The sequence below is a fragment of the Lagenorhynchus albirostris genome, chromosome 20, assembly GCF_949774975.1.
Source record: "Lagenorhynchus albirostris chromosome 20, mLagAlb1.1, whole genome shotgun sequence".
Lineage (NCBI taxonomy): Eukaryota > Metazoa > Chordata > Mammalia > Artiodactyla > Delphinidae > Lagenorhynchus > Lagenorhynchus albirostris.
Window position 1 is genome coordinate 38,410,187 of NC_083114.1, and position 15,757 is coordinate 38,425,943.

The following is a 15,757-nucleotide window of genomic DNA, read 5'->3' on the forward strand; positions in this document are numbered from 1 at the left end:
ACTCTAGGCAGGCAGACACCATGTCTTTCTGATTCATCTCTGATTTCCAGTACCTGGCATGGTGCCCGGAGCAGGATAAATGCCTGGTAAATAATTATGGAAGGAATGAATAAATGAAAGAAGGAACTCTGCCCAGGTAGGTCATCTCAGTTCTGTACTTGAGTCACTGATGTCCCTGACCCACATGCGGGATTCTAAATACATTCCTGTCAAATCGCATCTGTTGGATTTCAGCTCAACCATCCATGCAGGAACAACTTTTGAATCTCAGTTCTACCATCCAACAGATTTGCTCCCCCTCAGAGCTCTGTGTCATCAGCAAATCTTATCAGCATGCTTTATACATCTTCATCCAACTAGCGGGTGAAAAGACAGATCACACTGGAGCCAAAGACAAAATCCTGTGAGTCAGCAGTACCAGTTAAAGAGCTATCTTGTACTAAGTGCTTATGGCCTGCCAGGCGCACATTCATCTCTTCACTTTCTTTACCTTATTTAATCCTCACAACAAATCCTGTGAGTGGGAACCATTATTACCTCCAGTTTACACACAGACAAACAGTAGCTTAGGCACTAGACTACATTTCCCAGCCTCCCTTGCAGGTAGAAGTGGCCATTCGACTGAGGTCTAGTGAATGGAATATGAGTGGAAGGGTTACATGCTGCTTCCAGACCTGGCACCTAAAAACCTCCCATGTAAGCTCCTCCATGCTCATTTCCCCTTCCTGTTGGTTGAAAGACAATGACCCTGTGGATAATCTTGGAAGACACATACTGAAGATGGCAAAAGCTCCATTAGCCTGGGTCCCTGAATGACTGCGTGGAGAAAAGCCATTCCGCTAACCCACCAATACTGTTCCATGAGAAAGAAAGGTATATTGATTACTTTTGAACCATTATACAACTTGTTATAGCAGCTAACCTAACTAATTAATTAGCTACCCTAAGCTACCCTAACAATGGGCTTTGGCATTAAAAAAAAAAAAAAGGCTCAGAGAGATTAACTAACCTGTCCAAGGTCACACAACTATTTTGTGGCAAAGCAGGATCTACTCCTGTCTGACTTCAGCCATTGGGTTCTGCTGCATCTCCCTCCCACACTGGACTAACATCACCCCACACCCACCCACTGTCCCACCCAGCCTTCCCTCCGCCACACGCGAAAGAACAACTCTCTTTTGATGTGTGTGATAACCTGACTGGCTCAGGGTGGGCCAGTTTTGTAAAATGGTCACTCTCAAACATCACTCTGCAGAGGAAGGGCACTCAGGTAAGCCTTCAGGAGGAAATAACACTGCAACTCTCAGGCAGAAGGGACAAGGCCTGCCTTAGGCTCAATTAGCACCTCGATCTTCTGATCATTACCATCTGCCAAAGTTTGGGGGCCCATAACCTGGGCAGGCTCTGCAAGTGAGTCCAGACCAGCCCAAGTCTAGGCACTGGGATCAGAACGTAGTGGGGTTTCCAGACCCAGGTTTAGTTCTAGAGGAGTTGAGAGGTAAGGGTCAGGACAGAGCCAGCTATATAATTTGGGGGTCCCAAAGCGAAATGAAGATTTTGCCCCTAGTTTAAAAATTAAGAATTTCAAGACAGTGACAGCAGAGCATTAAACCAAGCATGGGCCTTCCCAAGCATGGGGCCCTGTGCGATTACACAGGTCACATGCTTACAGAGCTGGTCCTGGGTTGGGTCACATTATGCTCCAGAGGCCAAAAAGTCTCAGTCAGCAGAGGCTTTCCCTAAGGGCAACGTCCAGACAGCGCTCAAGTGCTTGGCTAGAAGGTCAAGTGAGTGAGCCAAGCGGAGTAAGCACCGAATCAGCCTTTACTCCCAGCAAGATGCCAGGGGGCAAAAGGAAGGGGCAGAGGGAAGCCGAGCAAGAGTGAGTGTCCAGGGGCTGCAGCCACAGCAGGGGGCCTGCTGGCTGACTTAATGCCAGGGGGCTATGGGAGCTGGGCAGGGACATCCCCCTGGCCAGGCCGAAGCCACTGCAGTGCTGGTGTGCAGCCCAAGCCCCACCCAAAAAAGGGCAGGAACTCCTTTCGAAGCAGATGGAGAATCCTGCCGGAAGCATGTATCAGCCCCCAAGCTCTCTCAGGTGAGCAGTCTGAGCAATGGGTTTGATAACAGGGCAGCGGGTAGGGCGTCTGTGTACTCCTGGAGAACTGAGGCCCCCAGGAAGCTGAGGACCAGACGCTCATATGACAGGAGCATAAATACATCCTTTCATCCCTTCTGCCTCTGTACTTTTATATTTCCTTTTATTTTCCTTTAATGTCTCAGTAAAGTTCCTTTTGAAAATTCCAACCCCGCTCCTCTGTGCTGAATAAAAAGGGGCAAAAAGGGGACAGGAACGTTGAGTAAATGGAATTCCCTGGGTAAGGGGGTTGGCAGCCATCAGTCTACTTGGAGATCTGACAAGAGTTGACACTCCGCTGTCACACTAGGGGTGATGCAGTGGCTGCCACCAGCTTATTTCCAAGTGGGATGGCCCCTTATTTCATCTCAGCCACAAGGGGTCATGAGAATCTTTGCCCTGTGCATCACTGAGAAGCACATGTACTTATAGGCTGTGCGCCCAAGACTGAGGAGCAGGGACCCTTTTCAAGTAGCCCCTTGCAAGTGATACAGCCACTTATGAGCTTGGTGAGAAAGCTGGGCTCCTCTGAGCAGCCTCCCTGGCTCCGAGTCGTTGGCCAGTAGAATCCAAGTCCTCTCTGGGAAGAACTGCGAAAATCTTAATATGGGGCACAGGTGAAGAAGCTGAAGTGCAGAGAAGGGCAAAAACTATCGTGATCAGACAGCCTCTCAGTGTTGGAGCTGGACCTCAGGCCCCTTGTGCCCTGAACCACCTAGAGGGAGACCAGATGGAGGAGCAGGGCCTCTATCTCAGACCCCAGGGACTGACCAGGGAAGGCTGCAGTGGGCTGGGGCCGCTCACTCAGTGGATGGACAGCGGCAGGCAGCTTCTCCCTTCAATGGTGCCAGACAATCGAATCTTGGCCAGACAGCCATTTGTTAAATTTGGAGCAGAGGACTGTCTTCTGTTAACCCTTCCATGTCTAAGCATTTGGGGGTGGGGTGTTCTCTATTCCTGGAGCCCTGTTTCAGCTGCACTAGGACGGGAGGAGGGTTCTCCTTGGCTATACCTGGTCTCAGAGATCAGAGAATTGGAGTGGTGGCGACCGTGACTGGTCAGCGCCAAGCTGGCCACACCTGAAAGCTCCACCTGAATACTCGAGGGTCAGTTTGCACGGGTCACAGGCCAGAATGAAAGCAGGCAGAGGGCAGAGTGACATCGGGCAGCTGGACGCATGAGGGTAAGGCTGCAGGCCACGGGGAAGCCAGACTGTGGACCGTTAGGAAGCAAGACTAGCAAAAGCAGGCATCAAGCCAGAAAAAAAGAAAACAGGAATTGTGCCAGATGGTCAAAGGTTTGTGGGTCACAGAGAAATCAGGCCACAGAGGAGAAGGAAATCAGGCTTCAGAACGTCACCTGTGATTCAGAAGGAAGGGAGCTTCGCCTCCCCGTGAAACCAGGTTGCCGGCCACCCAGGCCGCACCCCCAGCCCTCCCTCCAAAGCTGGGCCCCGCCTCACTTGAGCTGCTGGGTAATGAGCTCCTCGTCGTTGAGGTAGCGCAGCCGCTCCTCTTCCACTAGGGTGCGCTGCCGCTGCAGCGGGTCCTCCTGCCGCCGCGCCGCCTCCGACACGCGCATGCTCAGCTCCGCCTCCGTGCCCTTCAGCAGCGCGCGCAAAGACTCCAGGTTCTGTAGCTGCGGGACGCAGATGGACCGATGGACGCGGGTGGGAGGGAACGGAGGCGCGCAGCCGGGAGAGGGCTAGGAGGAGGCAGGCAGAGGAGAGCCCGACGCGGGGCAAGCTCCATGGAAGATACCAATGCTCGGCTGTGGCCGTGAGCAGCAGTGAAAGGGTGGGATGGCGGGGGGGGGGGCACAGGCCGAGGGCTTAGTTCTGGGGAAGAATAGAGGCAGGAGGAGAACGGCCTGGGATAGTGGAGGGAGGAGTGCCAAGTTGGGCCCTGCAGAAGGTGCAGCTGCATGGCTGTGGCGGTTAGCTGCAGCGAGGGGGTAAGATGGTGGGGGGCGGAGGAAAATGTTTCGTTCTGGGTAAATATTGAGGCAGGAGAACGGGATAGCGGATATTTGGGGGGCAAGGGGTGGCCCTACGTAGGGCCCTGCCCACCTTGCGGCTGCATGGCTATGGCTTCGATGAAGGACTCAAGCACTGGGGTTTGATAGAGCTTCCGTGGCTGCGCCGGGAAAACCGAGTTCTAAGGCCGAGTTGGGGCAAAGGTCGGGGTGGGCGAGATCTTACCCATTGCCCAGATGGCAACTCTCTGCCTCCTCTCCAGCCTGTCTCTACTCATTATTCTCACCTGACGGGCCCTGGGATACTCTCGAGGAGCGGGCACAGCGATGCCAGGCTCCTGACTGGTGGGACCATCTGCCAGGCGGGGCGGGCCCGGGAAGACTGTGTGGGCTGAGGAAGGGAGAGCTGAGGGGATCTGGGGGAAGGGCTTCCGCCCAAGGGAGGGGAGGGGGTAGAGAATGCGGGGCAGGAAGGGACAGGGACTGCCCTGAGGGATACTGACCGGAGAAGGGGGCTCAGTGAGGTGCATTGGGGCTTCAGGAGAGCGGTGAGGATTAAGGAAAGGGGCAAGAGGGCTCAGTGAGGGGGACCCGGGCGAGGGATGGGGGCTTGGTGAGGGAGTAGAGACTCAGCGAGGTGGCGAGAGTTCGAGGAGGGTTTCGGAGAGCAACCCAGTGAGCGGCGGAGGTCCTCGGGATGGGGCAGACTCGCAGGAAGGAGTTTCGTGGGCGGGTTCTGGCGGGGCGGGGTTTGAGGGGGCGGGGTTTGAGGAAGCGGGATACAGGGCGAGGCCCCGGAGAGGGTGGTACCTGGAGCTTCCGCAATTGCTGAAGCTGGCTGCGCAGGTCATTGGTGCTGTTCTGCAGGCCACGCAGGTGTAGCTGCATCTGCAAACGGTTGATGGCAGTGGGCTGCCCCGCAGGCGTGCTGCTGGCCGAGGGCGGGGGAGGGCCGGACACTGGGGTGGCCCCGCTGCTCCGGCTGCCTGACCCGCAGGCTGCAGACAGGGACCACGAGGACGGGAGAAAGGGAATAAATCGTGAGCCTGGGGTAAAGTCCTCCCCACTCCTGACCCCACACAGCAGCCACAGAGAGACGTGGCTCTGGCTCCCTGCCCCAACTAGTGGTCAGCCCTCTGCGAGGAGCAAAGCGCCGGAGCGAAGGCATCTTGGTCTAAGGTGACTACTCATTTATCCACTGAAGCCTGGTGATGTAGCCACTTTACAGATTAGGAATCGGAGGCTCAGAGAGGGCAAGAACCTGTGGGGGAGGGGAGAAGGGTCACTCACGTGCTGAGGGGGTGGCTGCTCCATTGGAGCCTTCAATCTTCTCACTGTGGCACAGGGAAAAGATGGCCATCAGGGGGTCCAGGCCCCAGACTGTCAAAGCTGGGTGAGACCTTAACATAAACTCCTCCAGCCCCCTGATCTCAGGATGGAGTCCCAGAGAAGGGAGGCGATTCACCCAGGGCAAAATGATGAGACCTTGGCTGAGCTGAGCCCAGGGCTCCTGCTGCTCGCCTTCCCTCCCTCTTGCCCACCCACATGCCTGGGCAGTGGTGCTGGGAGAAACACCTCACCTGGGGGTCTCTGGCTCCGAGCCTCGCAGTAGGGCACTCTGCACCAGGCCAGTGAGGCTAGCAATTTGCTTCTCCATGGCCTCCATGCGCTCCCTGGGGAAGACGGTGGCTTTGAGCAACCCCATCTCTGGGCATGGGGTCCCTCCTGCCCAGCGCCCCATTCCTAAGATGGATAATTAGAGGAAATACCATTCCCTCCCCAGCCACCAGCGCACAGACAGTTCAAAGGGTCCCACTGCCTAAGGGTCCACAGCCCACCCCCAACATTGGAAAGGCCCTTCCCTCTCTGACAGTCACCCCCTCCCTCTCCAGACTCATCTCTCATCACTGGCTCCCTAATGGGCCCCACCCAGGTCACTCTGGGTCTCTGCACATGTATTCCCCCTGCCAGCATGCCTTCCTCCCTACCCTCTCCTCTGAAGCCATCGCAGAGTCCCCAACAGCCTTGAGGAGTACACCCTCCCAAGGGAAGAACAAGTATTTTTTGCTGTGTCTCCCTCACTAGGCAGGGCAGGAACCGTGTTTGCTCAGCTTGGCATAGACAGTGGCCAGTGCAGTGCCTGGCACACAGGCCACAAGAAAGCTGTGTGAATGAATCGTTTCTTCTCACCTCTTAGCAGTGCTGCTTGAGGGCAGAGGGGGGCAGCTCAGTGCCCTGGTTACCTCCTCCAGCCTTGCACCCTTAGCAGGGAGCTGAATGATGGGCAAGAGTTCCCCAGCTCGGAGGCTACTTAAAGAAATGTGCCTCTCTCCCCATCCCCACTTCTTACCAGCACCCCCTCCCCAGTGGACTTCAGCCGGCCCTGTGCTGGACAGCTCTCATGGCGGCACATTCTGTGTCTGAGCAGGAAAGGCACTAAATAAAGAGTTCTACTTCAGCCTCAATATCAGTTGGGGAAACTGAGGCTCAGGGACCGGATGCAAACCCAGGTTTCCAGGGTCCTTGTCTGGGGCCCTCTCATCCAGCTCTCAGGCTTTGCAGATGAAACGTCTTTCCAGTGCCTTCCCTGCCACGGCCAAGTTACTCTGGCGACCCCTCAAGGCTACTCCGGGTCTACAAGGATTCCCGGGTCTGAGAGTCCAGGACACAACCTGCCACGGACTCTGCCGTGTCCCCTCTCCCCACCCCACCCGCGCAGCCCCGGGCCTCGCCAGCGTCCCTCACCTGGTCTCCGTGTCCTTGGCTGGCACAGGCGGCCCGAACCCCACGAGCGGGCGCTCCCCAGGCCCGGGGAAGAGCTCGGGAGGGGGGACTCCAGCCGTCGAGGAGCCCCCGGTGCTGCGGGTCTTGCCTCCGGGGCTCTCGGCGAAGACAGACGAGGAGCCTGAGTCCTTGCGGAAGGACTGGCGCACCGGCGAGCCGCGGCTGGGCGGCCCCGAGTAGGGGCTGTGCGGCGGTGGGGGGCCCCCGGGGGGCGCAGCCACGTCGGCCAGCTTCTGCGGCGACGAGGGCGGCAGGCGGAAGCCGTAGCCGTCGCCGTAGAGCGGGCCGCCTCCGGCCGCCGCCTTGTACAGTGAGTCCTCCAGGTCGGACTGCAGCGCAGCGGCCGAGTAAGTGCTGAGTGAGCGCACCGAGCCGCGCTTGTACAGGCCACCGGCGCCCGGGTAGGCGAATGGGTCGCCGGCGGCCGCGGCCAGGCTCAGGCGGCCCTCGTGGAGCAGCCCGTAGGGGTCGGCGTAGAGGCCCTCGCCCTTCACCAGCACCATGCCGCCCGCCTTGCCCGCCAGGTCCTCATCCGGCTTCACATCGCGCCGCTCCAGGATGGCGCTGGGGCTCGGGCTAACGCCCGGGGCGGCGGGGGCGCTTCCCAGCCGCTCGGCCGCGTGGTGCACGGGGCTGCCGGCGTAGGAGGGCGGGCGCCCCCCGGCGTACGATAGGCGCGAGCGCGACGGCGAGCCCGACGGCAGCCCCGACGGTAGCCCCGGCGGCGGCGAACTGGAGGCCAGGTGCGGCGCGGGCGACAGGTTGTTGAGGCGCCGCGTGGGCGACGACTCCCGCGACGCATACACCATCTCTCTCTGTGCAGAACACAGCCCCCGAACCGGACAGGGCTGGTCACAAAGGGGGATCCCTTGCTTCTTACTTGAGCCAGCAGCTCCCCCCTGACGCTTAGGAAGTCCCTTCTGTTCTCTGCCTTCCCACCCTCCTGCTGCATCTTGGGCCCCTTTCCCTTCAGGGCTCTCAGCACGGAGGAAGAAGTGGTGGAGGGAGAGGCACCAGAGGAGCGACCCCCAGCCCACCCTATGGTGGGGGATGGGAAGCGAAAAGGTAAGGGGTGGCTCCTGAGAGAGGTCTCCTAGAATATTTAGAGGCGGGTTCGAGAAATCTGATCGGACAAGAGGGGAAAGTGGCAGATGAGGGGAAGGACTCCTCCATGACTCCACAATTAATGGAGGCCACCCTCCGCTTCAGCCTCCACATTCCCTTCACCAAAGCTGTCCCTGGTGACAAGTGACTAGACTCTGTGCTCCTGGACCCCATCTGCCCAGCCTCCCCAATGCCCGGGGCCTCCCCAGCCATACCCGGAGGTCCCCGTTGGTGAGGTGTGAGCCAGGGAAAGCGGCGTAGAGTGGCTCCTTCCTATAGATCTTGATAATACTGCGGTCCTGGATGTCCCTGGGGGCGGGAGGGGTGCAGAGGGTCACCATCCCCCAGCCCTGTGACGAGGAGAGGAAGCTACTCCAGGCAGACGGAAGAGGGGTGGCCAAGAAGGGCCGCGAGCCCCAACCCCTTCCTAACTCCCTGCTCAGTGGATCTCGTGCCTCGGGCTGCCTGCCACCAACACACACACACTCAGCAGCTTCCACCCCGTACACCTCCTCGGCCTCACGAGCCATTTTCAGGTTAGCTCAAGCCAAGGCCAATCAGCAGGGGTGGATGATTTAAAGGGAGGGGGTGGGGCCGGGATGACCGAAGAAGGGGGCGGGGCGGTAGGGCTCCGGGAGGAGAGGGGTTACGGCTGAGGTTGGGTCAGGAGCGGGCTGGGGAATGACCTGCGGCGTCGAACCCCCCCTCAGAGGAGGAGTATGGGGAGGCCCACCCCATTCCCCCCCCCGGGGCCACGCCCACCGGACGTCCTCCAACTCGTAGAAGACGTTGCGAGCCTCGTCCTTGATGAGGATGGCTGTGTTGGGCGACTTCAGCATGCCCATGGTGAGCTTCTGCGGGAACATGTGCGCGATGAGTGCGTGCAGCGTGTCCAGGCTGCTGACCTCGTGCGTGATGTGCACGCGCCGAGTCTCCTCCCCGAACTGCAGGAACAGCACCCCTGCGAAGGAGACGCCGCCCTCGCTGTCAGGGCCGCTATCACCGCCACGCCGGCGGCCCGGGGAGCCTTGGGGAGCCGCGCTGGTCCCGCAGAGGCAGGGTCTGAGGCCGGATGCCGCCCCGGAGTGCAGGTGCACCCAGGCACTCCTCATGCTGCCGGCCCCTTAAGGCACCTCCTCGACCCCAGGCAGGTTGGAGTCTGGACGAGGAAATGGGATTGGGGGCAGGAGCAGGTGGGGCAGAAACTGAGAGTGAGTGGTTGCTTTGGAGGAGAGAGGTGAGAAGGGAGGAGATGAAGGAAAGGGGGGCTGCTGAAGGGGGTGAGAGAGAAGCCTAAGGGAGAGAGGAGGCTTGGAGAGAGAGGGACAGGGCAGGAGGTGCTGAGGGAGAGAGAAGTGAGGGAAGAGAGAAGTGGAGGAAAGTTGGAAAGGGAGCCACAGAGGAGGGAGAGGCCTTGTGGGGAGGAGATTGCTGGGGGGAGGGGGGAAGATGGGTATGGGGGAAGGGAGCCAGAGGCTTACTAGAAAGATGGTTGAGGAGAGAGGGAGTGATAAAGGGGCTGGAGAGGGTTCCAGGGTGAGCAGAGAAGAGGGAGGAGCCAGTAGCCTGGAGGGAAGATGGACAGGCAGTACCTGGAGAGCGCAGCTTGGTCTGGCTGGTTGAGCGGGAGAGGGGCAGGCTCTGTCGGAAGCGGTTCATCCTACTGAAGCCCAGGGGCAGCTCCGCCTCCGACATGGTCTCCAGTGACTCAGCGGAGGCGTACGACAGCTTGGCCGCCTGGTCTGCCAGCCCAGGCTGGGCTCCCTGAGTGTGGCGCGAGCTGCGGGTCTGCAGGGGCAGGGCGGGGCAAGAGGAACCAGGAATGACCCCTTCACTCTGCCCATTGCCCCCATCCAGGCCCAGGGAGCCCCAGCCAACCAGCCAGTGAGACACACACACACACACACACACACACCCCGGAGGGTCTCCTGGATTCCAGACTCGCTGTGTGGCTGCAGGAGAGTTCCCCAGCCTCTTGGGGCCTTGGCCTCCCTGGGACACCCAGCAGGTAAGGAGTGGGCAAAGGACTCAGGCACCCTGGGAAGCCAGACAAGAAACCACCTGAGCGGGAGCCATGGGCACACCTGCTATTTTAAGATTCCAAAGGACAACAAGAACACAAATGTGTCACCGAGGTGAGCCGCAGAATCGTTGAGCAAATTGGGGCATTAGTTCCAGACATTAATTAAGCGGCGGATTCGCGAGCGATGAACAACTTATCCTTCGTGGAGTTCAGAGGGTTGGGGTGGGGGCGGGAAGCAGGGAGAAAGCAGAGAGCTAGGGACCCCAGGAGCCCAGCTCTGGGAGGTATGCGCCCTCACAGAGCTGGGAACAATGTCCTGGACTTAGAGTGACTGGGAGGACCACCCCAAACCTGCCAAAGCCAGGTGGACCCCAGTTTCGCACAGACTACCTGCCTAGTACATGCAGTGCACATGCTCAGCCCACACGAGCACATGGCATAAGTGCCAGGCCTCAGCCCCTCCCTGCATGGCACACGCTGCCACATAGCCAACCTGCCTGGCTAGCCTCCCAGAAAAGCCTCCTCCAGTACCAACGTAGCAGCCCCTTGCCCCGAAGCCACAGCTGAGGGTGATACCTGGCTGGGGCCAGGGAAGGCTGTCACCCAGTGACCACTCCCTGCCCCAGGGACAGCTCGATTACTCTCTCCTTGGGAGAGGGGACACCCTGATTTCAATCGCACTTCAAGAGCCTACTTCTGGCCGAAAGCTGGGGCTGTCACTCAGGGCCACAGCTCCTGCCAGTCTGCTCCAGCCCCTCCCCTCAAACCTGGCTGCTGTCAGAAACCCATCTATTTAAGGGAGAAAGATACTGAATCAGACCTACATCATTCCCTGTTATGTAATGTTATATATATATTAGATGTATCACACATATACATGTTATCAAGAAAAAAATCATGTTGCCCAATTGTATTTTTCTATAAAATACATTGCCTATCTTCAACAGCAACAAATCATTCAAAACCATTAACACTGGTTATCTTGGGGTTGAGACAGAGCATTCCCTTTCTACTTTATACATTTCTCTGCTGGGTGAACTTTGCACAAGCAGAATGTATAATTTTTATAATTTTTTTAAAAACAGTAAAAGTGTCTCTAAAAAGGAAGTATTTATTCTCCTCCTCAGCTCCCTCCATCCCCAAGTCCTGATTAAACCCTAATTAATCTCCATCTTCATATTAACTCCATTTAATGTTCCAGTCGGATTAGCACTCTCGAAAAGAGAGAACATCTTCCTCTGATGGACAGTGTGCCCAGCTGTCCCCAAAGTGTCCTCAAGGGCTTGGAGATATAGCAGGTCAGATTTGGGGACATTAGCGGGCATCCAGCCTCAAGCACAATGCCTTGACCAGCGGGTGGGCATGGTTCTGGGGAGGAGGGAGGCAGCGTAGCAACTGGACCCACTGGAGGAATGCCTGTGCCCAGACTTTGGACCCTGCAGCTCAGTTCTAGGCTAATCACCAGTGCTGGCCTACGCCCTTCTCTCTTCCCAGTGTGGGGAACCAGGCCTGGTCTGGTGGTCATGAGGTTGCCAGGCAACTGGAAGGTCAGTGGTTGCCAGGCTAGTATGGATGAAGGGCTACAGAATTCAGGCAAAATGAGGCAGCTAGCAGGGATGAAGAGTAGGAGGTGGCCACGGTGCCTGGGGGGCACAAGTGAGTTGCCAATAAGAAGATGGAACAAGGGCCAGAATGAAGGAGGGGCAGGGATCCTAGGGACTGAGAAGGCTGCCCAGGGAACCCTGCGAGAAGAGATGCCCACATTCCCTGCCCCACCGGTTCCTGTCTCCATCCTGGCCTCCTGGGCGCCTTTCCATTCTCACAGCCTTTGTAGAAAACCCTCTTGAGAAGAGAGAAAGCCCATTAGCATGTCTCTCCAGCCCTGGTCTGGGACAACAGAGCAGAAAAACAGTGAGACATCCAGAAGGACTTCCTGACTAGAGGGAGATGGCAAGAGAACAAAACAGTAATTTAAACGGAGCTCTCCAAAGATAGGAAAGGGCTTCCCAAAGATCGGACGCAGTGAGCACCGGTCCCTGGAGATGCTCCAGTGAGGAACCGATGACTCCTGGTCAGAGATCAGGCAGACGGAACCTTGAGTGGGGCAGTCAGACTAGGATCTGAGATTCCCAAAAGCTGTCCGCAGGCTAGGACAGAATCACTTGGGAGCTTTTAAAAACACTCTTTCCAGTGCCCCACATTCACTAACTCTGAATCTCTGGGGCTTGGAGCCTGGGGTTCAAGGTTTTTGACAAGTTCCCAAGGTGATTCCAGGATGCTAATAGCTAATGAGGTAAGGCTCACCATGAGCCAGGCACTGTGCTCAAGACAGGCAGTCTCGTGTTTCTTCTACCTTTACAACAACTCTATGATGTAGATACTGTTCCATTTTATGGAGGAGAAACCAAGGCTCAGAGAATTATGTAACTTGCCCCAGGTCACCCAGCTAGTTAGTAGCAGACTGGAATTCACCACCAGGCAGCCTGGCCCTTGGCCCCGTGCATTGAACCCCTACAGCAGCTCTACTGCTTCCTCCAGAAAGGCTATACGCCTGATGCCACGACTCTACAATTCCGTGATTCTCTGATTCAAGAACTTTTCTCTGGGAGGATGCATGCAAACAAGATGCTTGGAGCAAGAAGACACTGGGGGGTGGGCTTCCATGGTGGCACACTGGTTGAGAGTCCGCCTGCCAATGCAGGGGACACGGGTTCGTGCCCCGGTCCGGGAAGATCCCACATGCCGCGGAGCGGCTGGGCCCGTGAGCCATGGCCGCTGAGCCTGCGCGTCCGGAGCCTGTGCTCCGCAACGGGAGAGGCCACAACAGTGAGAGGCCCGCGTACCGCAAAAAAAAAAAAAAGATGACACTGGGGGAGTCTGGAATGTATACCTGCCACCCCCTGTCATGATGCCCAGAATTTGAGGGACCAGAGACTCCAGGACGCAAGCAGCAGTCTAACTCAGTTCAGTTCTGAGCCTGGTGCCAGAGAAGAGGAGGTCCAGGAGCGTGCTCCCTTGGGGGTCAGCAGGATGCCCTTGGAGGGGACAGACATCTCTCCAGCTGTGGATGGTCCAAACTCTCCAGAGGAGGCAGGAAGACACCGTCCCTGAGCCCAGCCCTCCACTTGGGCAATGGGTTTGGGGGTGTAAGTCTGTGCGTCTCTTGCCTGGCACTGACCAGCTTCCCCACAGTGGAAAGTAAGAAAGGGATGAGGGGCCCATTATAGTCACGGGGCCTCCCTGGAAGATGAAGTCTGAGTTCAGAGAACAAGGCCCTCAATAAGATCACGGGGTCCACTTCCGTCCCCTGGAGCCAGCAGTCCCTCCAGGCTGGGGAAAATGCCTCTCTCATTCCCAAATGCTCTTTACGTCCTGGGGAAGCCTGAGCGTCCCCAGCCCAGATCCCCAGCACGGGTGGCACAAACTCCCACACTGGATCCACAAGCCCCTGGCAGGCGAACCCAGGCTCTCTCAAAGCAGCAGACCCAGCCTGCAGTCCCACACCCACCACCCACACCAGACGGTCCCTTGCAGATGCACAACGTTGTGCAAAGCATGTGCAGGGAGGGGCAGGGGCGGGAGAGCACATGCGGTTGTCACGGACGCAGAAGCACCACACACTGACCTTGAAACTCCAGTAGTTTGGCTGCTGATGGAAATAAGAGAAGAGATGGTTATGCGGGGGCGCTGGGAGGAGAGAGTAGGGCCAGGGGCAGGTTAGAGACCCTTGGCGCTCAGGACTCAGCCCTGGGACATGGGCCCTCCACCCTCCCAGGAACAGGAAGGAAGCCATGCCTGGTACATCCCATTCTCTACCGAGGCCCGGGATGGCCCTGAGCGGGCTCCAGGCCTGCTGCTGGGGGAGGGGAGAACCATCATTCCAGACGTTTATAAGCCACGTAACCTAGTCACAGTAACTGTCCTCGGAGAGTTACAGGCAGGAAAAGACGCAGATGACCATGATACAGGGAACACGTGAGACACTGGCAGAGCTGAATTGGAGCTGCAGGGTCAGAGAAATGGCATCTGGTTGTGGCTGGCCAGGGAAAACTTCCCGGAAGAGGTGGCGTTTTTGGTGAGTCTTTAAAAAATGAACATTTTTGGTGGGTCTTTAAAAAGTGAGCAGCTGGAGGTTGGGAGGAAGAGCCTGCTGAGCAGAGGGCCTGGGGAGGCATGTGCAGGGGGTGTTGAGGGAACAGTTCAGTTTGGCTGGGGCGCAGGGCCTGGGAAAGTAGCAGGTTAGGCTGCGAAGAAGGGCCTCGGGCCGGAGGAGCGCCCTTAAATGCCAAGCGAAAGAATTGAGACTTAACTGGCTGGACAAGCAGAAAGTATTTGCGTGAAACTGAGTGGGATGGGACTGGACCCCAGGAGGGCTGATGGGGCAGGGAGTGGAAGAGGGAGGCAGGGGGCCAAGCCCAGGGCAGGGAAGCCTGTGTAACACGATGGACCTGGGTTATAGGGAAAGTGGACAGATGCCCATCACCCCACAGCACTGGGCAATGGATGGGGAGCCATGGACAGCAAGGGAGTGTCGGCAATGTTCTGTGGTTGAACAGATGAGAGGGGAGGGCTCCTTGCTCCCCTAGAACGGGGGCCTCAGGTTCCTCCTCATTCACAATAACCTACAGCCACCCTGCGTTCCCTGGAGACCAGAAGGCCCCTCCAGATGGCTAAGGACAAGGGAGGAGTGGCCCGGAGGCCGGACTGGTTCTTGGCAAAGCCGAGGGCACCCTGCTGACCGGTGCCAGCCTCAGCAGGAAGACAGAGGCAGCAGATGGCCTGGCCCTGGGGCGCCTGGCACCAACAGACAAGATTCCCTAGGCCTCAGAGCCACTGGAAGAGGAGACTGACACCAAGGGTCCCTGATGGGGGGAGGACACCACGGCGGGGTGTCCTGTGCCGCCTGAATACTTTAGTGGCAGAAAGGAGGTGGGGAGGGGCCCTGCTGGGCTGGAGGCTTCGGATCGTTAGGGTGGGGGTGATGCCAGGCTAGGGCTAGGATGAAGAGGTTTACTCACCAGGACCATCCCCTCTGGGCCACCGTCCCCACCTCTCCCCCCAGCATTTGCTCCAAGAGAGGCAGAGGAAGGGGACAGCAAAGTCTGGGTGTCAGGGGGTGCCCACAGGTGCTGAGGGGAGGGGGGGGGACTGGAGTACCAGGCTGTAGCCACAGCTGCCTGTGGCCTTGGGGAGGGGAAGGAGAGCAGAGCGAGTGGGCATGTGATGGCAGGGGGTGGGGGGCAGGGCAGGCAGAGCCAGGCAGAGGGCAGGGGAAGGTTTACGATGAGAGTCATGTCTGCAGCCCCAGTGGTGACGGACGGCTCTGCAGAGAAGGCCACCGTCCCTCATCCACCACCACCATCACACCCCCTCATCCACCACCACCATCACACCGTGTACACACAGGCCACCCACAGCGTCCTGCAATGACAGGCCCCACACGGAGAGCTGCGTACAGACGCGCAGACATCCTCCAGTAATGACATCGCCACAAACACACCCAGAGCAACAAAGACACGCCCACAAAGGGACACAAACACTTGGAGAAAAGCCCTCCATGGTCAGAAACAACCCCAGAAACAGAAACTCAGAGACAGAGCTATTCAAACGTGGACCAACCCCATTCATACAAAACATGCACCCCCGGCCCGCCCAGGACACTGACCTGTTCACACACACTCCCACAAGCTGGTCGAGTGCACAGAATCCCGCCCCTCCGTCACCTCCCCCTTCAC

The 15,757-nt window shown here is 58.0% G+C and overlaps 1 protein-coding gene across 1 annotated transcript in view; it reads right to left on the minus strand.

Moving 5' to 3' along the window:
* Positions 1 to 15,757, minus strand: part of SRCIN1 (SRC kinase signaling inhibitor 1) — a 63,605-nt gene that overhangs the window by 17,311 nt on the left and 30,537 nt on the right. The window contains exons 4-12 of the mRNA XM_060134639.1: positions 13,648 to 13,671; positions 9,592 to 9,787; positions 8,762 to 8,960; positions 8,215 to 8,308; positions 6,857 to 7,710; positions 5,692 to 5,784; positions 5,402 to 5,445; positions 4,922 to 5,109; positions 3,600 to 3,775 (exon numbers count right to left, since the gene is read on the minus strand). Of these exons, the coding sequence (XP_059990622.1) occupies positions 3,600 to 3,775; positions 4,922 to 5,109; positions 5,402 to 5,445; positions 5,692 to 5,784; positions 6,857 to 7,710; positions 8,215 to 8,308; positions 8,762 to 8,960; positions 9,592 to 9,787; positions 13,648 to 13,671 (1,868 nt within the window). The remainder of the gene's footprint in view (positions 1 to 3,599; positions 3,776 to 4,921; positions 5,110 to 5,401; positions 5,446 to 5,691; positions 5,785 to 6,856; positions 7,711 to 8,214; positions 8,309 to 8,761; positions 8,961 to 9,591; positions 9,788 to 13,647; positions 13,672 to 15,757) is intronic.